This window comes from Mustelus asterias, chromosome 1 (genome assembly GCF_964213995.1).
Source record: "Mustelus asterias chromosome 1, sMusAst1.hap1.1, whole genome shotgun sequence".
NCBI classification, from domain to species: Eukaryota; Metazoa; Chordata; class Chondrichthyes; order Carcharhiniformes; family Triakidae; genus Mustelus; species Mustelus asterias.
Genome location: NC_135801.1, coordinates 38,391,557 through 38,418,323, shown reverse-complemented (window position 1 = coordinate 38,418,323; position 26,767 = coordinate 38,391,557). Strand labels below are relative to the sequence as shown.

At 40.3% G+C, this 26,767-nt stretch overlaps 1 protein-coding gene across 1 annotated transcript in view; it reads left to right on the top strand.

The window, feature by feature from the left end:
• Positions 1-25,854, top strand: part of exosc9 (exosome component 9) — a 60,436-nt gene extending 34,582 nt beyond the window's left edge. The window contains exons 6-12 of the mRNA XM_078211499.1: positions 9,620-9,702; positions 14,248-14,380; positions 15,349-15,437; positions 18,037-18,183; positions 22,374-22,552; positions 22,631-22,709; positions 25,218-25,854. Of these exons, the coding sequence (XP_078067625.1) occupies positions 9,620-9,702; positions 14,248-14,380; positions 15,349-15,437; positions 18,037-18,183; positions 22,374-22,552; positions 22,631-22,709; positions 25,218-25,317 (810 nt within the window). The 3' untranslated portion in view covers positions 25,318-25,854. The remainder of the gene's footprint in view (positions 1-9,619; positions 9,703-14,247; positions 14,381-15,348; positions 15,438-18,036; positions 18,184-22,373; positions 22,553-22,630; positions 22,710-25,217) is intronic.
• Positions 25,855-26,767: the final 913 nt, after the last annotated feature.

Below are 26,767 nucleotides of genomic sequence, written 5' to 3'. Positions count from 1 at the left end.
GGCGGGCTCTTTGTTGTTGTACAATTTATTAACACCAATCGCGTTGTTTGACAGAAAGCAACCTCACAATCCAAGGCTTTACACTTGGGTGCCGGGAGCCTTACCTTCACGTATAATCTAGCCCTTTAACTCTGTTTTTCTCTCTACTGATGCTTGCTGGCCTGCTGAATGCTTTCCAGTGTTTTCTGTTTATATTTTGTATTTCCAGTTATCTACAGTATTTTTCCTTAATATTTTCTTTGACATAGCACCAACGTGCTATGCAATGCAACAGGATCTTGATCAATTGGGCCAGTGGGTTGACGAATGGCAGATGGAGTTTAATTTAGACAAATGCAAGGTGATGCATTTTGGTAGATTGAACCAGGGCAGGACTTACTCAGTTAATGGTAGGGCATTAGGGAGAGTTACAGAACAAAGAGATCTAGGGGTACATGTTCATAGCTCCTTGAAAGTGGAGTCACAGGTGGACAGAGTGGTGAAGAAGGCATTCAGTATGCTTGGTTTCATCGGACAGAACATTGAATACAGGAGTTGGGACGTCTTGTTGAAGTTGTACAAGATATTGGTAAGGCCACACTTGGAATACTGTGTTCAATTCTGGTCACCCTATTATAGAAAGGATATTATTAAACTAGAAAGAGTGCAGAAAAGATTTACTAGGATGCTACCGGGACTTGATGGATTGAGTTATAAGGAGAGGCTGAATAGACAGGGACTTTTTTCTCTGGAGCGTAGGAGGCTGAGGGGTGACCTTCTAGAGGTCTATAAAATAATGAGGGGCATAGACAAGGTAGATATTCAATATCTTTTCTCAAAGGTAGGGGAGTCTAAAACGAGAGGGCATAGGTTTAAGGTGAGAGGGGAGAGATACAAAAGTGTCCAGAGGAGGCAATTTTTTCACACAGAGGGTGGTGAGTGTCTGGAGCAAGCTGCCAGAGGTAGTAGTAGAGGCGGGTACAATTTTATCTTTTAAAAAGCATTTAGATTGTTACATGGGTACGATGGGTATAGAGGGATATGGGCCAAATGCGGGCAATTGGGATTAGCTTAGGGGTTTTTTAAAAAAAAAGGGGTGGCATGGACAAGTTGGGCCGAAAGGCCTGTTTCCATGCTGTAAACCTCTATGACCACTTGTTTTCATTACCTTATACTTGTTTTCAGTGTTAAAGGTGCTGTCTATCGCCAAAATCTTGCTGCCGTTTATACCAGCTCACTGTTTGACTGAGGGCACACCCCCGCCATGGGTTTCCTGACGGAGAGAGTGCGTTCAATGGGAAGTCACCCACCTGTGCCATTCGCACAGTCCGGAGTTATCCCATTATTTAATAATATTTAAAATTGATTAATTAACAGTGGCAGAAATTCTGTATGGCCCTTGTGGAAATTAGGACGGTGAGACTGTATCTCTTGGCTTGTTCTCAGCTTACTGCCCCGGACTTTGATGTATTTTGTTTCCGATAGAGATGTTTACCATGTACAGTGGTAGCTTAACTAGTTTTGCATTGCGTTATACTTGATTGTCAGAACCTGATAATGACTTGAGCAATCTTGCGATTTTGTACCACCTTCAAATTCATTATTTTCAAGTACATTCACAAGTTTTCTACTGGAGTAAACAATTCGTGCAGCAGGCATCCATTTTAGGGGGTTTTCCTGCCAAGTATAAGTAGCAGAACCCTAATAGGACATTATTAGTAATATCCTACCAGTTTTCTCTTTTGAATAAGCTTATTGCGAGACCCTTCAACCCCATTTCTCAGCAATCAGGCTTTTCAGCATTGAGCCTATATTGGGAACTTTTCTGCTTTCTGCATCTTTATCTTTGTAAAGAGAACTGCTGCATGCATTGTCTGGAAGTTACTTGTAACCACAGTGTACTTGTATTGCTGTTTTGCATATAATCAATAGAATCTCTTTGTGAATCATGGTTTATCTTTGTTACTTTGTTGTCTGGTTATTGCCTAGGTGTACTTCCAGTGATCTAATCAGCATTATTCTTGAGACATTTTGAGTTACACAATGTTGATGTTTACATATTTACCTGGCAAATCTACACTCAACTATAAACCTTTCAGAAAGACAGATTATAGCCATAAAAACTTCCCAATTTACCTTCCTAAAGCAGTGAACTTGACACTTTCTCTTCCTTATTTATGATCATTCTTGTCTGTGCTATATTAGTCTTTACTACTTTGTGTCATTAGTTTATAGTTTTTTAGTACCGGGGCGGCACGGTAGCACAGTGGTTAGCACTGCTGCTTCACAGCTCCAGGGTCCTGGGTTCGATTCCCGGCTCGGGTCACTGTCTGTGTGGAGTTTGCACATTTTCCTCGTGTCTGCGTGGGTTTCCTCCGGGTGCTCCGGTTTCCTCCCACAGTCCAAAGATGTGCGGGTTAGGTTGATTGGCCAGGTTAAAAATTGCCCCTTAGAGTCCTGAGATGCGTAGGTTAGTGGGATTAGCGGGTAAATATATGGGGGTAGGGCCTGGGTGGGATTGTGGTCGGTGCAGACTTGATGGGCCGAATGGCCTCCTTCTGCACTGTAGGGTTTCTATGATTTCTATGATTTCTAGTTCTAAATAGTATCTGCTATTTCATAGGTTTGTTAAATATAGGAAATAGCATTTGCTATTAGAGAAATTGAATATTTTATGAATTATCTTACTATATAAATGATTGCAAGAGGTTGCTTTATCTATGTTCATAAACACGAATATAAGACACAAAGAGAAACCAAAGTTAACTGCATGGTGAAGATGCGGAAAGGTGATCTTGAATACTGACACTAGAAAGATAACTATATTGTGATAAATATATCCTATAATACATCATATCTAGAACAATGTCTCCTGAAGAAAATTATCAAGGAGCTTCATATTGGGCACTGCCACCAGTTAAGGGGAAAGAGAGCAGTTCCCTTGGGACGTGCTCCATTTAAACCAGACTGAAACCAATGCTCTTGGCATTGGTGTCCTGGGATGTGCAGGTTAGAGGGATTAGTGGGTAAATATGTAGGGATATGGGGGTAGGGCCTGGGTGGGATTGTGGTCGGTGCAGACTCGATGGGCTGAATGGCCTCTTTCTGCACTGTAGGGTTTCTAAGATTCAAGAAAGGGTAAATTGAAAACAATAAGGGAAATATCAGGACTGCAGAACAGAGTAGTGATTTGGGTAAAAAATAAATAGTGGATCAGAGAGGGACAAACAGCTTAACAAAGGCAGTGGGACATTACTGACTAAGGTGACATCTGAGAAAAATAAAGATGATGGTAAAAGTACTTTATCTAGATGCACAAAACAGTCGCAGCAAAATAGTTGGATAAAAAGCGCACACAAATAAATGGGGTTAATCTTCTAGACATCACAGAGATGTGGTTGCTAATGACCAAGGTTTGGACCTAAATATTGCAGCATACTTGACTTTTAGAAAAAAATAGGTGAAGTGGAGTGATGGAGAAAGAACCCTGATGATAAAGAATGGGATGAAGATGAGAGACAGAGAATCTCAACTCAGAAAATCAAGATATAGAATTAGTTTGGGGAGAGCGAAGAAACGCCAGCGCTGGTGCAGTTTGCCAAGGAACCAATTTGGTAACAGGCTATTTAAGATTTTGTACACTGCAATGTGATCAGATTAATTAAAAAAACCAAAGGACCTCTGGAGAAGCGCAATCATGATATTAAAAGAGTTTGAAATTCAGTTTGAGAATGATTTAATTAAGTCTGAAACAAAGGCCTTAAATCTGATCAAAAAGTAAACTATGTAGATATGAAAGGTGAGTTGGTTAATGTAGATTGGGAAGCTAGATTAAACAAAACAGTAGATAAACAGTGCGAATTGTGAATTAATTCTTTAAACATTTGCCAAATATGTTCTCCAGACCAACAAAAGCAGTTAAAATAGTACAGTACTAAACTAGAGAAAGAGGCTTATACTGTTGTCTTTGAGTAGGAAACACAAGTCATAGGTGTTTAGAACTCAGCAAAAACTGGCCAAGAAATTGTTAAAGAAAGAATAGAAATACAAGAGTAAACTGGCAAGAGGCATACAAATAGATTTAAAATATTTCTAAAGGTAAGTAAACAGATTAGAAAAAGTAAAGTGGTCTCTTAGAGGCAGAAACAGGAGAAGTTATAATGGGGAATAAGAAAATAGCAGAGACATTAAATAAACACAAGCATTCCAGAAGTGAGAAACATAAATAAATTAGTATTAGGAAAGAAAAATGCTGGAGAAATTATTAAAGGGACTAAAGGCTGGCAAATTCCCTGAAGCTGCAGGCCTACATCCTAGGGTGTTAAAAGAAGTGGCTGCGAATATAGTGGATGCATTGGTTTGGATCTTCCAACATTCCCTAGATTCTAGAATGTTCCCCTTGAATTTGAAGGAAGCAAATATAACCCTGCTATTCACAAAAGGAGGGAGAGAGAAAATGGAGAAGTAACTGGCCTGTTAACCTGACAATAGCAGTTGGGAAAATTCCAGAATCAATAGTAGGGATACTATTGATAACCAAGAAAATTATAAGATGATTGGATAGAGTCAACACTGATTTCAGAAAGGGTAATCGTGGTTGACAAATCTGTTGAGATGTTTTTAAGTTTGTAACTAACAGGGTTGATAACTGGGAAGCAGTGGTCATGGTGAATTTGCATTTTCAAAAAGCATTTGATAAAGTTTGAGATTATGGCACAAAATTTGGGCTCGTGGGATTGGTGGTGATTTATTATGTTTTGAGCATTGATTAAGAGAAGAAAACAGAACAGGAGTAATCGGGTGATTTATGGTTGACGGAATGTAACAGTGAGGTTCACTGCTTGGGCCTGAGCTTAATACATATGTAACAAAGATCAGATGAAAGGACTGAGTGCATTGCATTTGTGTTTGTGGACGATACAAAGTTAGATGGGAAAGTAAGCAGTGAGGAGGGTGCAAAAAGGCTGGAAAGGGATATAGGCCGGTTAAGTGAGTGGGGAAGATTATGGTGGATGGAGTATAATATGGAGAGTGAAGTCATTAACTTTGCAGGAATAATGGAAAAATAAATGATGAGACGTTTGTAAATGTTGGTATTCAGAGGACCTGGGTATCCTTGTACACAAGCCATATAAAGTTAACATGCAGGTACAACAACCAATTAGGAAAGTAAATGGTTAGCCTTTGTTACAAAGGATTTAGAATAGGACTTAGTCCAAAGATGTGCGGGCTAGGTTGATTGGCCATTCTAAATTGCCCTTAGTGTCCCGGGATGCATAAATTAGAGGGATTAGTGGGTAAATATGTGGGGATAGGGCCTGGGTGGGATTGTGGTTGGTGCAGACTTGATGGGCCGAATGGCCACTTTCTGCACTGTAGGATTCTATGAATAGGCGTAAAGAAATTTTACTATAATTAAATAAGGTCTTGGTACGAATACACCTGGAACACTATTTGTGGTTTTGGTCATCTTACTTCAGGAAGGATATACTTCCCTTAGAGGGAGCATAACAGGTTCACTGGACTAGTCGCTGGGATGAGGGGGTTTTCATGTGAGGATATATTGAACAGACTATGCCTATATTCCCCAGAGCTTGGAAGAATGGAAGTTGATCTCATTGAACTGGCTACAGAGGAGGTAAACACAGTAAGAAGTTTAACAACACCAGGTTAAAGTCCAACAGGTTTATTTGGTAGCAAAAGCCACACACGCTTTCGGAGCTCTAAGCCCCTTCTTCAGGTGAGTGGGAATTCTGTTCACAAACAGAGCTTGTAAAGACACAGACTCAATTTACATGAATAATGGTTGGAATGCGAATACTTACAACTAATCAAGTCTTTAAGAAACAAAACAATGTGAGTGGAGAGAGCATCAAGACAGGCTAAAAAGATGTGTATTGTCTCCAGACAAGACAGCCAGTGAAACTCTGCAGGTCCACGCAACTGTGGGAGTTACAAATAGTGTGACATGAACCCAATATCCCGGTTGAGGCCGTCCTCGTGTGTGCGGAACTTGGCTATCAGTTTCTGCTCAGCGACTCTGCGCTGTCGTGTGTCGCGAAGGCTGCCTTGGAGAACGCTTACCCGAATATCAGAGGCCGAATGCCCGTGACCGCTGAAGTGCTCCCCAACAGGAAGAGAACAGTCTTGCCTGGTGATTGTCGAGCGGTGTTCATTCATCCGTTGTCGCAGCGTCTGCATAGTTTCCCCAATGTACCATGCCTCGGGACATCCTTTCTTGCAGCGTATCAGGTAGACAACGTTGGCCGAATTGCAAGAGTATGTACCGTGTACCTGGTGGATGGTGTTCTCACGTGAGATGATGGCATCTGTGTCGATGATCCGGCATGTCTTGCAGAGGTTGCTGTGGCAGGGTTGTGTGGTGTCATGGTCACTGTTCTCCTGAAGGCTGGGTAGTTTGCTGCGGACAATGGTCTGTTTGAGGTTGTGCGGTTGTTTGAAGGCAAGAAGTGGGGGTGTGGGGATGGCCTTGGCGAGATGTTCGTCTTCATCAATGACATGTTGAAGGCTCCGGAGGAGATGCTGTAGCTTCTCCGCTCCAGGGAAGTACTGGACAATATTGGGTTCATGTCACACTATTTGTAACTCCCACAGTTGCGTGGACCTGCAGAGTTTCACTGGCTGTCTTGTCTGGAGACAATACACATCTTTTTAGCCTGTCTTGATGCTCTCTCCACTCACATTGTTTTGTTTCTTAAAGAGTTGATTCGCATTCCAACCATTATTCATGTAAATTGAGTCTGTGTCTTTATAAGCTCTGTTTGTGAACAGAATTCCCACTCGCCTGAAGAAGGGGCTTAGAGCTCCGAAAGCTTGTGTGGCTTTTGCTACCAAATAAACCTGTTGGACTTTAACCTGGTGTTGTTAAACTTCTTACTGTGTTTACCCCAGTCCAACGCCGGCATCTCCACATACAGAGGAGGTCCCAGAGGATTGAAGAATAGCCAATGTTGTTCCTTTGTTTAAGAAGGGTAGCAAGAATAATCCAGGTAATTACAGGCCGGTGAGCCTTACATCAGTGGTAGGGAAATTATTGGAGAGGATTCTTCGAGACAGGATTTATTCCCACTTGGAAATAAGTGGACGTATTAGTGAGAGGCAACGTGGTTTTGTGAAGGGGAGGTCGTGTCTCACGAACTTGATCGAGTTTTTCGAGGAAGTGACAAAGATGATTGATGAGGGTAGGGCAGTGGATGTTGTCTACATGGACTTCAGTAAGGCCTTTGACAAGGTCCCTCATGGCAGACTGGTGCAGAAGGTGAAGTCGCATGGGATCAGAGGTGAGCTGGCAAGGTGGATACAAAACTGGCTTGGTCAAAGACAGAGGGTAGCAGTGGAAGGATGCATTTCTGAATGGAGGGTTGTGACAAGTGGTGTTCCTCAGGGATCAGTGCTGTTTGTAATATATATAAATGATTTGGAGGAAAATATAACTGGATTGATTAGTAAGTTTGCGGACGACACAGGTTGGTGGATTTGCGGATAGCGATGAGGACCATCAGAGGATACAGCAGGATATAGATCGGTTGGAGACTTAGGCGGAGAGATGGCAGATGGAGTTTAATCCGGACAAATGTGAGGTAATGCATTTTGGAAGGTCTAATACAGATAGGAAATATACAGTAAATGGCAGAACCCTTGGGAGTATTGATAGGCAAAGGGATCTGGGTGTACAGGTACACAGGTCACTGAAAGTGGCAATGCAGGTGGAGAAGGTAGTCAAGAAGGCATACGGCATGGTTGCTGGGGTATTGAGTTTAAAAATTGTCAAGTCATGTTGCAGCTTTATAGAACTTAGTTAGGCCGCACTTGGAATATAGTGTTCAATTCTGGTCGCCACACTACCAGAAGGATGTGGAGGCTTTGGAGAGGGTACAGAAAAGATTTACCAGGATGTTGCCTGGTATGGAGGGCATTAGCTATGAGGAGAGGCTGGAGAAACTTGGTTTGTTCTCACTGGAGCGAGGGAGGTTGAGGGGAGACCTGATAGAAGTCTACAAGATTATGAGAGGCATGTACAGAGTGGATAGTCAGAAGCTTTTTCCCAGGGTGGAAGAGTCAATTACTAGGGGGCATAGGTTTAAGGTGTGAGGGGCAAGGTTTAAAAGAGATGTACGAGGCAGATTTTTTACACAGAGTGATGGGTGCCTGGAACTCATTGCCGGGGGAGGTAGTGGAAGCGGATATGGTAGTGACTTTTAAGGAGCATCTTGACAAGTACATAAATGAGATGGGAATAGAGGGATATGGTCCCTGGAAGGGTAGGGGGTTTTAGTTAAGTCGGGCAGCATGGTCGGTGCAGGCTTGCAGGGCCGAAGGGTCTGTTCCTGTGCTGTAATTTTCTTTGTTCTTTGTAACATTTATAATTCTTAAACGCTTGACAGGATGGATGCTGGAAGACTGTTTCCCCTCCTGGGAGTCTAGAACTGGGATGGACAAGGCGGAGGGCACAATCTCAGAATAAGGGGTTAGCCACTTAGTAGAGATGTAGAGAAATTCCTTCACTCCAAAGTTTGTGGATCTTTGGAATTCTGTACCCCAGATTGCTTTGGGTGCTGAGATATTTGAGTATATTCAAGACAGAAATTGATAGATTTTGAATAGTAAGGGAAAGTGAAGTTGGAGTAAAGTTGATCAACCATAATCTTGTTGATTGGCAGAGTGGGCTCAAAAGGACTAAATGCCTCCTCCTGCTCCTATATCTTGGATTGTTAGAATGTTTTCCATAGTTTTCAATATTAATGACTTCCATAAGTCATTCACCGTAACTCCTGCTGACCAACTAGAAAGGTGTCAGGAACATGTTGCACATGTGGACTTGGCCCACACGCCAGCCCCTAAATGCACAGATTCTCTCACTAAGATGCTGACTCCAAGTTGTTTTTGCTTTTGGGCCAGTTTGACACTACAAAAAGGCTAGTTTAACACTACAACTTTAGCCATTAAGCAATATTTTTCTTTTGATTTATTGAAACAAGTTGAAAGGCTTAGTGCAGAGAATATTCTCACAGCTTGTATAGTTTGGTTGGTAGATAATGGGACTCTTAATCCTAGGTTCATGGATTTGAGCCCCACATTTGTTTCTTAAATAGTTTATTCAAAATTCTTCTTTATTGATTTTTGCCAATGGCAAAACTCCACCGATATAGTATTAGTCTCCAAGACTGGTTCTCGCCCAAACCAGTCTGGTTTGGGCGAGTCTGGTTGGTTGCTGGACCAATTGGTTGCTGGAGAAAAATTATTTGTTTTTGCCATTACGTGAAGCTGATTATTAAAATGGTTGCTGTTTGAGTAGTTGCCTTTTTTTTTGACCATAAACTAATTTTGTTATAAGACCCCAGCTTACAAAAATACGTAATTAAATGACAGGAAGCAGAGTTGCACTTAAATGCATCTCTCGCTTTAAACAGCCTGACACTGACACTGCATCTGTGCATGTGCTGGAAATGCTCCCCTAGTGTTGCAGCACAAATAAACACAGCCTAAATCATTATATTGGGGATCTGAGTATATCTTGGTGATATTGTTAGAACCTGTTGTAATGACTCATTATTTTGTGTTCGAACAATTGTTAGCATCAAAGCATATGCCTCTAACAATGTGTTTTCTCTCTCACTAGTACAGCCCAGAGGAACGCGATCCAATCCCATTGAGCATCCATCATATGCCCATTGCTGTCAGCTTTGCTTTCTTTCAGCAAGGGTAGGTATAAAAATGTTTCTTCCTTGTGCTTCTTCATCCCATATAGATCCAAATTGTAATGGGTTTTTTTCCCTAGGTCAAAGAAAATTATTTAGTTCTAGAATGTAGATAAATAAGCTCTGGTTTTCAAGTAAAATTTTATTATAAACTCAGGATGAGACCAGCATGTAATCCATTGCGTGCAGTTTTAGTGAAATACTAACTTTGAATTTCTGCTGATTTAGCAGGATATGAGCTAAGTTTTGTATTTTCAGCCATTTTAGAAAGGACAGCTGCAGAGCTATCTATGTAGAGGATTCCACCTCTCAATATTGCTAACTTTTATACATCGAACAAGAGGAGTCCATTTAATTCCTTGAGTCTCTGCTGCCATTCAATGTGACCCTAACTCCTTCAACCTGCCTTTGCCCCCTATCCTTAAATACCTTTGGTTAACAAAAGTGAAGAATCTTGGAGTTTTATTATTGACCTAGTATCAATTACCTTTCCATAAGAGGTGTTTTCTAATTTCACTTTTGAAAGGTCTGGCTGTAATTAAAAGACTATGGGCCCGATTTTACCAAAAAACGGGCGCGAAATCGCGGTAAAGTTGGGTGTCGGGCCTTTAGCGCGATCTGCACCCGCGGGCTCAGATGGATCTCTGGTTGGGGGATGGAGGATGGGGGGGGGGGGGGGGCGGTGGAGGATGGACTTGAGAGTATCTTGCAAACTGAAAATAATGTAGCATATTCTTTGTGCTGCCTAATTATCTATGGGAAAGGTAATTAAACTGCAGTGTCCTAGTGAGCAATTAGTGACCTGTATAATACATTTGTGATCTGTAACTGGATTGTTGATGTCCCTGTAGCCATGAGCCAGGTGCTCAAATGTTCACAGTTTTGGGAAAATATTTCTAAATATGGATGGGAGGATATATATTTTGAAATATTTTCCCAAATGTTTGACTGTCAGGTTTTTAGTTCTGCAATTATAATTTTGACATTATCTTCCAAAGGAAATTCCTCTAATTCTGTGCAATGTTCAAATGAAAACAAGATGAAAGAAAGGATCCAAGGCTGCTCCAGAGGCAGATTAGCTGCACCCAATGTTGCCCATGCAAATCACACTCATAAGTAGGGGCACATCTGCCATGGAATGTGAGAGAAGAGTTGCCAATACAAACTTCTTTTCACTATGGTTGATTTCCCAGATTTAGTAATCTCCTTGAATCTTATTTCCAACCAAGTTCCACCACGGGGACAATTCTTCCAAGTTCACCACATGACTCTGAACATTTGAGCACCTGGCTCATGGCTACAGGGACATCAACAATCCAGTTACAGATCACAAATGTATTATACAGGTCACTAATTACTCACTAGGACACTGTAGTTTAATTACCTTTCCCATAGATAATTAGGCAGCACAAAGAAGATGCTACATTATTTTCAGTTTGCAAGATTCTCCCAAGTCCATCCTCTCCCCCCGCCATCCTCCTCCCCTCTCTGCTCTCTCTGCTGTTTTTTTTCTTTCCCGCACGGGCGCGCTGCGTCAGATTTTCTTTCAAACTGCGCATGTGCAGTTCAGAGCCCCGATCGTTCCGGCAGCGCTAAGCCCCACCCACTGCGCGGATCAGACTGGAGCCGGCAAAAAGCGTATGGGCGCGCTGGAAAAAGGATTCCAGGCTCGGATCTGCATTATGCCCAGATCCAGCCCTTAGACTCCAAATGGTAAAATCGGGCCCTCTGACTCTCCATCCATGGGAAATAGTTTCTCTCTAACTTTCTGTTCCCCTTACTTAATATCTTGAAACTTGGATCAAACTTCTAAATCGTTTTTATAGTTCAAATGGTTCTAAATAGTCAGGGAATACAATCTTAGTTTGTGTAACCTTTCCTTGTGATTTAGCTCTTGAAGTGCAGGTATTCTTCTGGTAAATCTACACTACACTCTTTACAAGGTCACTATATCCTTATTTGGTATGGTACTCCGGGCTGAACACAATATCCCAGGTGTGATTTTAGCGTGTATTCTGGTGTATTCTAGTTGTATTCTAGTTCTCGAGATATAAAGGCCAGCATTCCATCAGCCTCTTGGATTATTTTCTGCACCTGTTCAAGGCATTTTAATGACCATGTACCTGTACTCCAAGTTTCTTTTCACCACCACTGTTTCTACTTTTGCACCATTTATAATGCATCCTGCTTGTGCTTTTTGAGTCCAAAAGTCCAATAACCTCACATTTGCCCACTTTGGGATCAATTCACCATATTTTTGCTCATTCACTTCATCCATTAATATCTCTCCGTATTATAGAATCTTTACCATGCAGATGGGGCCATTCGGCCCATCAAGTCTGCACTTGCTCTCTGAAAGTGCATTCTATTTAGTCCCACTTCCCTGACTTGTTCCTGTAACAGATCGCATCCCAATTGAACCTGCCTCCACCATCCACTCAGTAAGTTAATTCCAGACATCAACTACCCTCTGGATGGAACATTTTTTTCCTCGCATCACTTTTACTCATTTTGCCCATTATTTTGAATCTGGGCCCTCTAATTCTTGATGCTGACTTGAGTGGGAAACTTCTCTCAATTTTTTCCCTGTTCATACTCCTCAGGATCTTGAATACCCGTATCAAGTGTCCTCTCAGCCTTCTTTTCTCCAAGAAAAACCTCTCCAGTCTATCCTCAGAGATACAGTTGTTCATCCCTGGAATCATTCTTGTAAATCGCCTTTGTACTCTCTAAAGCCTTGACATCTTCGTCAAATATAGCACCCAGAACAGGATGCAGTGCTCCAGATGAGGCCTAACTAGTATCTTATATACAAGTTCAACATGACTACCGTACTCATGTACTCAGTGCCCCTATTTCTGTCACCTTCAGTGACTTCATAGAATTAAGTGGATTTTCATAGAATCCCTGCTTTGCAGAAGGAGGCCGTTCAGCTCATCAAGCCTGCACCAACAACAATCCTACCCAGGCCCTATCCCTTTAACCCAAAGTATTTACCCTGCTAATCCCTCTAACACTAAGGGGCAATTTAGCATGGTCAATCAACCTAACCCGCACATCTTTGCAGTGTGGAAGGAAACCGGAGCACTCAGAGGAAACCCACACAGACACAGGGAGAAAGTGCAAACTCCACACACAGAGTGACCAAAAGCTGGAATTGAACCTGGGTCCCTGGTGCTGTGAGGCAGCAGTGCTAACCACTGTGCTATCATGCTGCCATATACTTATGTACATATACACCGAGATCCCTCTGTTCCTGCATCTCTTTTAAAGTTTTTCCTTTTATTTTATAATGGGCAGAATCATGAGCCTGCACTCTCCATCTGGGAGATTGCTGGTGGGAGCTCAAGATCCAGCAAAGCCTGGAATCACGAATCTCGCTAGCACGATCGTGAAATCCGATTTTCACCACCCTTTGCTGGTGACACACTTGAGCCTAATTTATATTCAGTTAAATAAATTTTAATCAAATTAAAGACCCCCTCCTGCTAGATTTTCATACCATCGTTGAGGTTTACAAGTTCACCCAGATGTGAATAGTTGAAGCCCCAGCACAGATCCTTGTGTGACACCAATAATCACATCCTGTCCATTCACCTGCCTGTCCAACATCCCTACTCTTTTCCTGCTGCTCAGCCAATTTCTCAGTCATATCAATAATTTACTTTCAATTCCATAAGCTTCAGCTTTAGCTAACAGTCTTTCATGTGGGACTCCTGAAATGCCTTAACATAAAGACATTCCCCCATCCACTATTGTAGTCACCTCTTCAGAAATCAAATTGAAATCTTTGGCTTTCCTACTTTACCACAATCACAGATGTATGGAAATATAAAGAATCATATAGCATTGTGTAGTGTTGTTTGATTTACCTTGAACAATAAACTTGTGAATATCCAATTTTATTCATTGTTAAAGGAATTATTTGTAACCTGGGATACAGTCAGAGAATGAAAATAGGCAACTTGGTGCAGATTTTTCTTTCATATTTGAGCATAAAGCATCACTTTGGAGGAATGATAGAGGAAGGTCAAACAGGAAGGATTGGGTTCTCATAATACAACTGCTCAGTTTTCCTCCCTTTGATTTAAATAGTTAGAAAAAATCAGGTGGGTTTTGTTATAGACATGATCCTTTTTGTCAGTTTTCCTTCATAGCTTTGTCAGACCATACTTTAAATCCACATGCTAAATAGGAGAATCTGTCCCTTTGTCCTAAAAAATTCTTCCACTCAGCCATTGGACATTTATTAAATATTATACAGCAAGAACGATCTGAGACATTTTGTTGAAATGAAACAGTCACAAACAGCACTGTATGTCACTAAACATTGATGTAAAATTATGGACAGCAGAAAAGGAACTTTTATACAGAGAGTTACAAGACTGTGGAAAATAATTCTGGAATTAAAGACCATTTGAACCACAGACTATATCAGCATTTAAAATATTAAGTAGTTAAAGGAAAGGTAACAAAAGAGATATGAGAACAAAGTGGGCATGTGGGATTAGATCTGTTTACCGTCTGTATTTTGTAATTTTTTTAATAGAACCTACCTGTTAGTGGATCCAATCGAACATGAGGAACGGGTCATGGATGGACTTCTGGTAATTGCCATGAACAAACATCGTGAGCTATGCACCATTCAGTCCAGTGGTGGAATTATGCTTCTAAAAGATCAGGTCAGTAATTAGCGCACCTATACGCTTAAACCAAAATGCTGGCAGTGCACAGCAGGTCAGTCAGCACGCAAGATGTTTTTATTATTGGTTCATGGGATGCGGGTGTCACTGACTGGACCAGCATTTAGTGCCCATCTCTAATTGCACTCGAAGGTGGTGAGCTACATTCTTGAACCGCTGCATAGACTAGCAGTTTAGAAATGCAGCTCACCATAATTCTTTGTGAGAATTATGTAATTTTAAGCTTCGTTGTTTTGCAATACCTTCCAATTGGTTTTGTTTTCTAATTTATTTCAAAAGCATTTCACATAAATTGCTAATAAACTAGGAAACTAATGAATCTTGTAGAGGCGCAATGTACTTCTAATTATACCATGTGAAAATTTGTTTCTGATTATTTTGTGTTGCTGAAAGCTAGGAGTGCAATTGCCCATGTTGCTGGTTGTATTTTATGTTGTATTGAGTGAATGCTGTCACATTTTGCTGTTGGATTCTCTTTCTTTTTTGATTTTATAAAGAGTCATCTTTGGATTACTTTGCCTACATTATTTGCTCTAAACTCTTGATTTTTTTTGACAGTATTCTCCTGTCATCTAACATAACTGTCATTTAGATTTTTAGTGTGCAATGAGCATCATAATACTGATGAATCTCCTTGAAGCACCTTGAAACATTTTACTATTTTAAAAGCACTATAGAAATACAGGCTGTTGTTGCAGCATCTGCTTGGGCACCTTCTGCCTATATTTATAAATTGATCATCTATAATTACAAATGAACAAAATCAGTCTCAGTTTTTATGCCTTTATGTTGAATAGAGTAATGATGCCCGTGGTTTAAGATATCACACAAAATAATTTGAGGTAATGGAGGGCTGCTGGTCCTGTGGACTCCAACATAAATCAACATCTCCAGGTAAGGAGGAAGAAATGGAAAAAAGAAATAACAATAATCTTATTTCATTTTAGGTTCTCCGTTGTACTAAAATAGCTGGCGTGAAGGTGGCAGAGATCACAGAACTAATGCAAAAAGCTCTTGAAAATGATAAAAAAGTCAGGTAAGTTTATTTTAAATGCCTTTTTTGTAAAGAATGCTGTGTTTTGAAAGTAAGTTATTTTTTAGGTTGGAACTTCTCCAATGATATTAAATAAGCAGATTTAATATCTGGTCTGTACTGAGTTATCACTCAACAAGTTGTCGAAGGCATCAGATTCAGTTTCTGTGTCCTTAGCCAAGTTTGCCTCTCTCCAGACTAAGGTTCCTGATTGTTATCCAGTGTCTTCTGCTGGTCAGTGTATCAGTTTGATTTTTGGTGAGGAAAGGGTATTCAGCCCTGAATATTTGAGTCCTTGACATTTGTGGCTATTCTAAAAAAAGAACAGCCACTTGGATCATATTCTTTGGGGAGTGGGGAGAAGAAGAAAGTGTTATATGCACCCTTAGTAATGTACCCCAACTTGAGTCACCCTGTGGGAGGGGGATGAAAATCTCTTGAGTATCCAAATATGGTTGCAGACTTAAATCAATCAGGGTACTTAGAGCCATAGAGGTTCACAGCATGGAAACAGGCTCTTCGGCCCAACTTGTTCAAGTCACCCAGGTTTTACCACTAAGTTAGTCCCAATTGCCTGCATTTGCCCATTCTATACCCACCATGCTTTTTAAAAGACAAAATTGTATCCGCCTCTACTACTGCCTCTGGCAGCTCGTTCCAGACCCCCTCCACCTTCTGAGTGAAAAAATTGCTCCTCTGGACCCTTTTGTATCTCTTCCCCCTCACTTTAAACCTATGCACTCTAGTTTTAGACTCCCCTACCTTTGGGAAAAGATGTTGACTATCTACCTGATCTATGCCCCTCATTATTTTATAGACCTCTATAAGGTCACCCCTAAGCCTCCTACACTCCAGGGAAAAAGTCCGAGTCTACCCAGCTTCTCCTTATAACTCAAACCATCAAGTACCGGTAGCACCCTAGTAAATCTTTTCTGTACTCTTTTTAGTTTAAACAAAAGATTTGTAGTGGGTAGCTCTTCAAAACGTTTTGGTATTCTGTTGCCTGCAAATATAAAGTTGACATTTGAATGTGAGTGGTATTTTTAAAATTGTAAGCATATGGTTTGTCAGATATAATTTATTTTTCTAAATCATGTATTTGCTGAAATGTATTGCCAGTGATTAATTTATCCATCAAAATCATTTGAATATGTTTTAATAGACCATACACACCTTTTATTTGTCATAATTTGTCAGATTTGTGAGCCAATTTCTAATGGTCTTTTTAAAGGAAAATTACAGATTCGAACATATGGAAGCAAATGTTTTTGGTATCGGAAATTTTTAAGAGTTTGATATTTTAAATTCAGACGGGTGAATTTAAAAGCTGGTGATAGAAATGAGATGTCCATTTATTGTTTCTCCATGTACAATTACCAAAACCTTGTGGAGATAGAAAAACACTTTTTAATGCAACATTTTTTTGATATTGGAGCACTTCAGACTGTGGTGGTTTGAATGGCTACCTGAGTGTCACCACCACCTTTGCAAGGCATTTAGGGATGGGCAATAGATGCTGGTTTTGCTGGTGACAGCATTATCCCATGAAATAATAAAATACATTCTTTCAATAGCTCCTTACATTAAACCCATTTTTACCATTTTAAAACTGTCATAACCCTTTGAAGTATGAAGGCTTGAAAGTCATGACCAGCTCATTTATCATAAAGTATTTCTGGCTACGGGAATTTTAAAGCTGCACTAATTTTTGGCACACAGACACATCAGAGTGCAGTTTGGCCACACTCTTCACCACTAGCTCACATTTGATAATGGATAAGAGCTTTCACAAGAATATTTGCAAAAAATCACTGGTGAACTGATATTATGATTTGTTATCTCAGGTAGTTGTTTTTTTTGTATAAGAGGAGAATTTTGCACTTCTCGCAAGGGTCACAAATCATCTTTCCTAGGGCAGTCTTTGGCATTGCTTGATGGCTTTGGGTGAAATTCCCTGTTGACCTTGGGCAGATATCCAGCATTCTGTCAGGATTCCATGCTGTTCAGCAAAGGTGAGACAAATTAGGGAGGGTTTCACAAATGAATCTTCATGGGCACAGAGCATGATATAGACAGTGAACCAGCCCTTTCCCCCAATTTCCTCAATGTTTGTTGGTCCTTTGTCATTATCAGTTACATCAGATAGTTTGAGCACTATTCACAAGTGGAAAGCTTATAATACAAATAGGTCCAGGATGAAAGCAAAATTCTTATACATTGGTCCTTCCAATTTATTTTTAAATTCTGACATGTATACCAGCCTTCTCCAATAATACACAGAGGAATGGAAACTTCCTGCATAGGAGGTCCCCATCCCAGGGTGGACTGAAGTCCAAATTCTTATGAGGTAACCACGGAATGGTGAAAATCCAGCTTTTCCACTGTTTTCTGATGGGTTTCAGAGTTTCAGCAGAAGACTGATGGAACCCTGCAGAAATTTCATATCTGTCATGTCCTTTCTCCTGTCCTGTAGACAGCGATATCAAATTGTAGAGAAGACCATTGTTCAAGTAATTTGATAAAGTAATGATAACTGTAAACCCAACTGCTAACATTTTATGCAAAATCCTAATAGATTATCTGTGAATGTTGCATTGCACAGGAAAGAAGGTGGGAAGTTTGGTTTTGCAGAATCCATACCAAACAAACGGATCACTACTTTTAAGCTTGATGAAACTCCAGTGGATACAGATGGTGTTGAAGAACAAGCTGAAGAAATTGTATCAAAGGCTGAACCATCCACATTACCGTATCCTTTGCTCACTGGTCTAGTCACTAATGTTAACTTAAAGCTGATTATTAATTTGCTTAGTAAAGCATTTTATTCCAGGTTTCAAACTATCTTTCTGTTATTTTAAAATTTAATGGTTTAAGTTGATCATTTCTTGCTATCCTGTTAGAACACTTAATTCCATATTCAAACTTTTAATTTGATTCCTAATATATATTTATATGCATTAAAAAAAAGTTGCAAAGTCCATAATGTTTATTTGATAGAATAAAGTAAAGACAGGCACATCTTTACAACCTTGGTGCATCTCAAAGCACTAGGCAAAAGTGTTGTAATGTAGAAAACATTACTACTGGTGATCTTGTGATCTGTCCTATTGAGTGCAAGATGAAAAGCTAGAGAGCATTGCCAAAATCTTGCTAGCATTTATGTTGGCGGGATCTTATGGTCAGGCCGACAGCGCACCCCTGACGAGGTTTCCCAGCAGCGAGGGGTGCATTCAGTGGGAAATTCCGTTGACAACGTTGGAACCATAAGATCCCGCTGCCAGCGAGCAGCATGCACTGCGAAACACACAATGGTGGGGGAGGAAGAACCCACCCTGTGTCTCTTTTTTCAACAATACTCTATTGCTGTTCTTCAGAATGCTGCAATAGATTCTTTTACATCCCTCGGTTTAACATCTCATCTGAAAGATTGCATCTCAAGACAGTGTAGCACTCCCTCCATACTGCACTTGGTAGCCAGCCTAGATTATTATGCTAAAGTCTCCAGAATGAGACTTGAACCCACAGCCGTCTGACTTAGAGGTGAACTGAACCACTGCAAACAATTTAATGTCACTTATCGTGATATTCTGTGGCTAACAAGCATTTGTTATTGAAAGAATGAAAAATGAGGTGAAATAAGGTAAAATTGGGCTGATATGATGCATATACCTGTTGGGTCGAATTTCCTGTTTCTATGCTGTAAAACTCTCAGTTGCATTTGGATTGCACCCTTTATGATGTTGTGACATCTCAAGTGCATCACTGTCAAATAGTTATTTTTTTTAAAAATGTAGTCACTTTTGTAATGTCAGAAAATATAACGAATGCATAATGTCTCACAATAAGACATGAATAGATAAATCTCTTTTAGTGAGGTTGGTTGGGGGATAAATATAAACTTAGACATTGGGAGAACCACTCCACCCTTCAAATAGTGCCATGGGATTGTGTCCTCTTAAGAAGGCAGACAGGCGCTTTTGTTTACCATCTCACCTGATAGATAATATTGCTGAAGTGTAGAACTCCCTCAGTACTGCACTGATGTGGCAGACTTGGATAACAATTGCTGTGCATTTTGCTTCCTAAAATAGTATTTAAACTCACTCATTCATCGGAAGAAGTGAAATAAATATTCTACTGATAACGCTTATGCTGATTGTTCATGTCCTTTGCCTAAAATCATTGAATGTTACAGCAAAAACAGGTATTTGACTCAATGAGTTTATGCCATTGTTTTCTCCACATGAATCACCTTGTCCAATTGTGCTCTTAAATTTCATGATATCCTTAAAAATTCCTCTTGTAATTCAATCATAAGACTTTTTAAACTCATAATAACTAGGAGCAGAAGTAGGCCATCTTGCCCCTCGAGCCTGCTCCGCCATTCAATAAGATCATGGCTGTTCTTTTTGTGGACTCAGCTCCACTTACCTGCCCACTCACCATAACCCTTAATTCCTTTACTGTTCAAAAATTGATCTATCCTTGCCTTAAAAACATTCAATGAGGTAGCCTCAACTGCTTCACTGGGCAGGGAATTCCACAGATTCACAACCCTTTGTGTGAAGAAGTTCCTCCTCAACTCAGTCCTAAATCTGCTTCCCTTATTTTGAAGCTATGCCCCCTAGTTCTAGTTTCACCCGCCAGTGGCAACAACTTCCCTGCTTCTATCTTTTCTTTTCCCTTCATAATCTTATATGTTTCTATAAGATCTCCCCTCATTCTTCTGAATTCCAATGAGTATAGCCCCAGTCTACTCAGTCTCTCCTCATAAGCCAACCGTCTCAACTCCAGAATCAACCTAGTGAATCTCCTCTGCACCCCCTCCAGTGCCAGTATATCCTTTCTCAAGTAAGGAGACCAAAACTGTACACAGTACTCCAGGTGTGGCCTCACCAGCACCTTATACAGCTGCAACATAACTCAAAAGAATGTTTTGCAAACTTCAGTCAGATAAGATGTTAAATTTTACGAGGGGAAGAGGAGGCAAATAGACATGGCCTAGAAAGAAAATAGAATTCTGAAGATAGAAAAGATAAAAGTAGCTAGATGTTGCAATACAGAGTGGTATCCAGCGGATCAGGGTTCTCTAACAGATCATGAGAACCTTTCAAGGGATCTGTCCAAAATAACTGAAGAATATGTAGAGTTTCTATATGTGACAAAAACAAAAATGATAACTATATTGTTGTATAACTATTTTTATACAGGAAAATATACTTGCATTGTTCTGCAAAGACTGTGGAATTTTTATAACAAGAGAGGATGGTCTCAGATTCAAGACGATTGAGATAGATCATTGTTCCAATGCAGGTGCTGATAAGGTTGGAAAAATATATACTGCGGATGATGGGGAACCAGTGGATGTACTGTATTTAGATTTCCAGAAAGCATTTGATAAAGTGTCACATCAAAGGTTGTTGCAAAACATAAAAGCTCATGGTATAGGAACATATTGGCATGGATAGAAAATTAGCTGGCTAACAGGAAACAGAGAATTAAGCATAAAAGGATTTTTTCTGGATGTAAGATGTGATGAGTGGTGTGCCACAGGAATTGGTGCTGGGGCCTCAACCTTTTACTATTTATATAAATGGTTTGGATGAAAGGATCAAAGGTATGGTTGCTGATGACCACAAAGATAGGAAAGTAAGATATGAAGAGTACACAAGGAGTCTAGAAAGGGATATAGATGAGTAAAATGAGTGAGCTAAGATCATTCAAACGAAGTATAAAGTGGGAAAATGTGTAATTGTTCATGGCAGGAAAAATAAAAAAAGGAGATTATTATCTGAAATAGAGAGAGTTTGCAGAACTCTAACTGTGAAGGGGAATTAGAAAAACTAATAGAATATTATTTATTTATCTCTGCAGAAAGCGGCCATTTGGCCCATGAAGCCTGCACCGACAACAATCCCACCCAGGCCCCATCCCTGTAACCTCATATTTACCCTGCTAATTCCTCGATACTAAGGGGCAATTGAGCATGGCCGATCAACCTGCCCTTTCTTCCAGTCACAATGCATCTCTCCTTTCAGAGTTGCAGGCTGCTTTTCATTTCAGTTGTGCGCACCACTCATGTCAGGCCCCTTATTGATACATGCAGCTCATGACCAGCGTTAGCAGAAATTATTTAAGACAGCAGACAACACCAACTTAACTTGCCGCTTGCTAATTGTGAACTGGTTAATCAGGCACTGCACTTTGCACCCTCCACTTTCCGAGATGATCCAATTTCATCCCCATGTTTGATTGGTTGCAACTATGGCTTCAGTTTACTTGCGATATATTGGGAATTCTATACAAAAAGGCTATGAGTAAAATTGTGACCTAGGACTGTTACATGGACAGTTAGTAAAAGGACTTATGTGAACTATGCCATACTGTAACTGATACTAAGCAGTAACCAAGAGACTGAAAAGTAGGCGAGAATCAAAACATCTTTATAGTGACTACAATATAATAGAATTAAAGGTTCAGTTCATGATTCACTACAATGGAAACACCCAACTTTTGGACAAAACAATTTGAATGGGTGAGTTGGAAAGCTTGGTGGCCAGTGCAGTTAGACAGGAAAGCATGATTTGAAAGTGTATCATATTTAGAAATACTAGTATATTTATGTACTTTATGTATGAAGACACATAATAGATACATACCATTAGTGAAAAAGGGTAGCATACGAGGGCAAGACTTGATATGGACCGCAGTGGAAGTAATGTAGAATTGAAGGCAAAAAGTGATTGTTTCCGAAGTACAAAGCTATAAACATGGTAAACCAAGACTAATTAAAGTGGCAAACTGTACAATACTTTAGTATACTCTAACTGTAATAGGAAAGTTTTTATCAATGGCAGCAATTAGTACATTTTTGAATAAGTGTGGCACTTTTTCTACGGTCTATAGTGCTTCAGTAACATTTTTCTTAACTGGAAGAAGCGTCCCAAAACCAATTGTGCGGGCTCCTGGAACCGGTCAAATTGGGGAAGGGATTCAAAATGAATGGATGATCAATGATCTTGAGGAAGAGGAGGAAGAAGATGAAGAGGACATCGTTCCTGAGCCAGGTGCCCAGAGTTTGGGCATTGATAATGAAAAAGCAAGCACACATGCAGATGGTAAATATGCCACATCTTTGCTGACTTGTGTTCAGTTTAGCATGTGAAATGTGCTGACTCTTTATGTTTTTTATATAGCTGAGATTATCCAACTGTCAGACAGTGAAGAAGAGGAAATATTAATACTGGAACCAGAAGGCATGAAAAAGAAAGGAAGGTGGGTTGGAAACCTCTCGAGGTGAATTACTTGATACATTTATTTAATATTTAAACCCAGCTGGCAGCTAATTATTAGTGATTACATAGGTCCCATTCCCACACCAACTGGGATTTTTAGTTGGCAATGCAGATGGCCCACATCCAGGCTGACTATCATGGTCAGGCAGTTGTGACTCTTCAATATTTTAAAAATTTGGCCTCCTCTTCAGAGGGTGCTTCAATGTTGATGCATCTTTTTCTCCTTCACACATTGACAGCTTCTACCTCAGCTGGTGGGGCTGCCGATGTCAGTTCTGGACTGCCTCACATTGGTCCTCCAGCCTCTTGAGCTGGTAACCCTAATCTCTGTCATCAATTGGCTTGGCCTATCTGGAACATACCGCCTTGAGACCTGGAATTGAACTAGTGGCCAGGTTCCTGACCCAGAATTGAAAATCCTAGTCATTATATGTACTGATGTCTGCCTATGGCTTTCATCAAGGTGTTTTTTTAAATGTCCTCCCACTATACATATATTTCCCTATAAACATTATAAACTCACCAAGTTAAAAATCTATTCTTTGAATCAAGGTCATAACTGACGTAAAGCAACTGGGACACTTCCCAGTAAGGGAAGATGGTGATGTAGCGGCAGCTGATGGAATTTTAAGTTCAATTATTAAATCTGGAATATAAAACTATTCTCAGTAATTGTGACCTTCAATTGTTGTTAAAATCCATCTGGTTCATTAGTGTCCTTTTGGGAAGGAAATCTGCCATCCTTACCTAGCCTGGCCTACCCAAGACTCTAGATCCACAGCAATGTGGTCAACTATTAACTGCCCATGGAAATTGCCTAACAAGCTACATCATTCAATGGCAATTAAGGATGGGCAACAAATTACAGCCTTGCCAGTGATGCCCAAATCCCATAATAAAGGAAACTCCCTTGATGAAAACCACATTTCACTCCTGGATTTTCTTTCACAGAGTTGTTTGTTGTGCTTTAGTCTCCACTGGTGAACTGGTGGTGTTTAGTAAAAGCCTTAACCCCCCCCACCTGTCCTTCCGGAATGACGCTACCCCTGCCCCCCCCCCCCCCCCCCCAACCTCACTCCTTGTCTTGACGCCCTCTTGCCCACTTCCGGTCTGACCACCCCCTCCCCACTGGGTCTCCCCTGCCATTCTGACTCCTCCCCCTGATGGGAGGAAGGTCAGGCAAAACAGGAATTTAGTAATTTCAACAAAGATAAGTGCCTCTAGAGCAGTGATGCCATTCCAAGGAAGTTACAAGATAACCTAGACCTGAAGAGATTATTCATTCTAGAAATAAATTAGTGCTTACAATTGGAATTGGTTGCACAGGCAGTGTGTCAGATCTGCTGAATTTTGGACCAACTGTCTCAGATAAATACATTGAGAGGACGTATTTCTCCATTAAGACACTCCAGTTCAGTGGCTGAATTAGAATTATTTTGACACACAGGAGGGCGGGAGGAATTCTGGATAGTTTAATCCATAGTCATCTAAAAAAGATAGGGAAAGGTGTGTGTGTCTGCCAGTTAGCAGGGTAGGGGGATCAGGAAAGACAGCGAAGGAGGGATTTCAATCCTATCCAACAGAATATTGTAATTGATACCTGTGGGGACAGGATGAAGATTGCAGGTAGAATGCTAACCATGAATAAAGGGACAGCTCAAGAGGAGAGCAAACTAGAAATAAGTTGTAGTGGATAGAGATTTGATAATTAGTGTCAAATGGCATCCTCTGCAGTGGAGACTGTTAAGGATAACTTGGAGGAATAATTGGCGAAATGATCTAGTTATAATTGACTATGCCCAGACCTGTAACGGGAAAAATATCAGGGGAAAGATCTTACTAAGTGTTTAGCAGGAGCTGGGGCCTACATTAAAAATCTAGGAATTGCTATGCAAGCCACATGCTAATTGGCATGGGGATTGATAGTAAAGTAAATGTTCTGGATCTTGCAGTGATGTTAAAAGCTGAAAATGTGTCTCTTGAGGTCTGCCTTCAGTTCAATGCAGTCATTGAGGGGAATAGCATTGATGGATTTTATGGGGAACTTGAAGGAGAAAAGAATACAAGATGTTGAAACAGGATGAAGTACGGTGGTAGGAAGCTCATGTGGAGCATCGACACCAACATTAGACTTAAAGGCCTGTTTCTGTGCTGTAAATTTCAAAGTACTTGGAGATCATAGAATCCTACAGTGCAGAAGGAGGCCATTCGACCCATCAAGCCTGCACCGACCTCAATCTCACCCAGGCCCTATCCCCGTAACCCCACGCATTTGCCCTAGCTAGTCCCCCTGACACTAAGGGGTAATTTAGCACGGCCAATCCACCTAACCCGCACATCTTTGGACTGTGTAACTACTATAAATATATAAGTACATACTATATAACTACTATATACTGTTAACTGCTACTTAATGGGTGTGTAAAACACATTTGAGTCCGCTACTGTTTTGGAAGTTGCTAATCCATTGTTTTTTTTCATCCTTCAGAAAGGTAAATTCAGAAGAAGCACAGCAGATATCAACAAGCAATATAGTGCTAAAAAATAAAAACAAGAAAAAACAGAAGAAAAAGAGGGTCCAGCAGTGATGTTAACTGTCAAATAATTTAACATGGGCTCTGTTGAAGTTATGTAAGAGTACATTACTTTTGTGTTGCATGTTAAATATGCTACCCTAGGAGGAGGCATGCAAAATAAATTGCACCATGCAGGTCTCAAGAACTAGGTTTGGATAAATATTCTTCACATTTATCTATAGATTTATAAAAAGCCACTGTATTTTGAACATGAAAAATTTTGGATAAATTCTGTTAAAATTGCTTTGCTAACCATTTACTGGTACCTGGTTGACTAATTGGCAACTTTCAGGGAATTGTTAATTTTTAATGCATTACATCTCTTACTGTTTTTAGAAGCTCTCATAGTTCAGCTTCAAAGATTTTCTGCCATTTCTGCAGAGATTGCCTGCACAGGCTGTAAAACAAATTTTACCTTTCTAATTCTTCAGCTTTTTAAAAATGTATTTTTATTCCTCCTTTCAATTTTGTGAATTTGATTAAATTTGTTTAATTGAACCTGTTAAATTAGTTTATTCACTGAAATAAAATCCTGTACAGAATTTTGAACATGACTGAACACCTCTGTAGCAACTTTCTTACAGGTTGAAAACTTCAGGCACCTCAGAATCTGGCCACCATGGCTTTTAGTTCATCAGTGGGCAAACAATGTTGTAGATTCATTGTTACTTTGAGTTTGTGTCTTCTGATTTTTTTTAATGCAGAATGAACAATTTCCATTTGTGTAGTACCTTTTACACAGTGATGTATCATGAGGCACTTTCAAGCCACAGAACGGGATAGTGGTAGAATCTTAGGAGACTGCAGAGGCAGGACTGGGAGGGAAATCCAAAAGGATGCCATTGGATTGGTGGGCTGGTTGTCTGGGTGGTCTTGCCAGATTTGGGTGAGCAATGGAAATGGTTGGGTAGCAAATTAGTGGTAATTCGCTCACCACTAGGCACCGGATTGGGTACGCACTAACCTCGCATCTGAGGCCACAAATAATTTCAGTAATTTCACACATCTTCCAAGGGCATCTCCATCTTCAGGAGCCCTCACTTATTCCTGCCTGACTGCATTACCCACCTCTCCTTGTGGGTTGTTGGAAGAACATCACTGCCGAATGTCTGTTCCACCTGCCAGTTTGAATCAAATGGCTCTTCCAGGGGCAGCCTCTTAGTCAGTCTCGAGTATGATTAAGCGGGTGGGCAGCCAGGCATCAGAAGGAAATCCGCACCCACATTTAGTCCTGATCTCAGAAAATATCTTCACTTTGCAGACTTTTATATACTAAATTTGTTTTTAGCTGAAATGTTCGCAATTATTGTGGAATCTTGCTATTTGATGCTGAAATCATTTAAAATATTTTGCAACGTCTATGACAAAGCTGTAACTCCATGGTCAATTAAATTTATGAATAAATTAAGGTGAAATGTTAATACTGGTTGTTCACCAGTATTACTATCTGGGTGCTTATGAA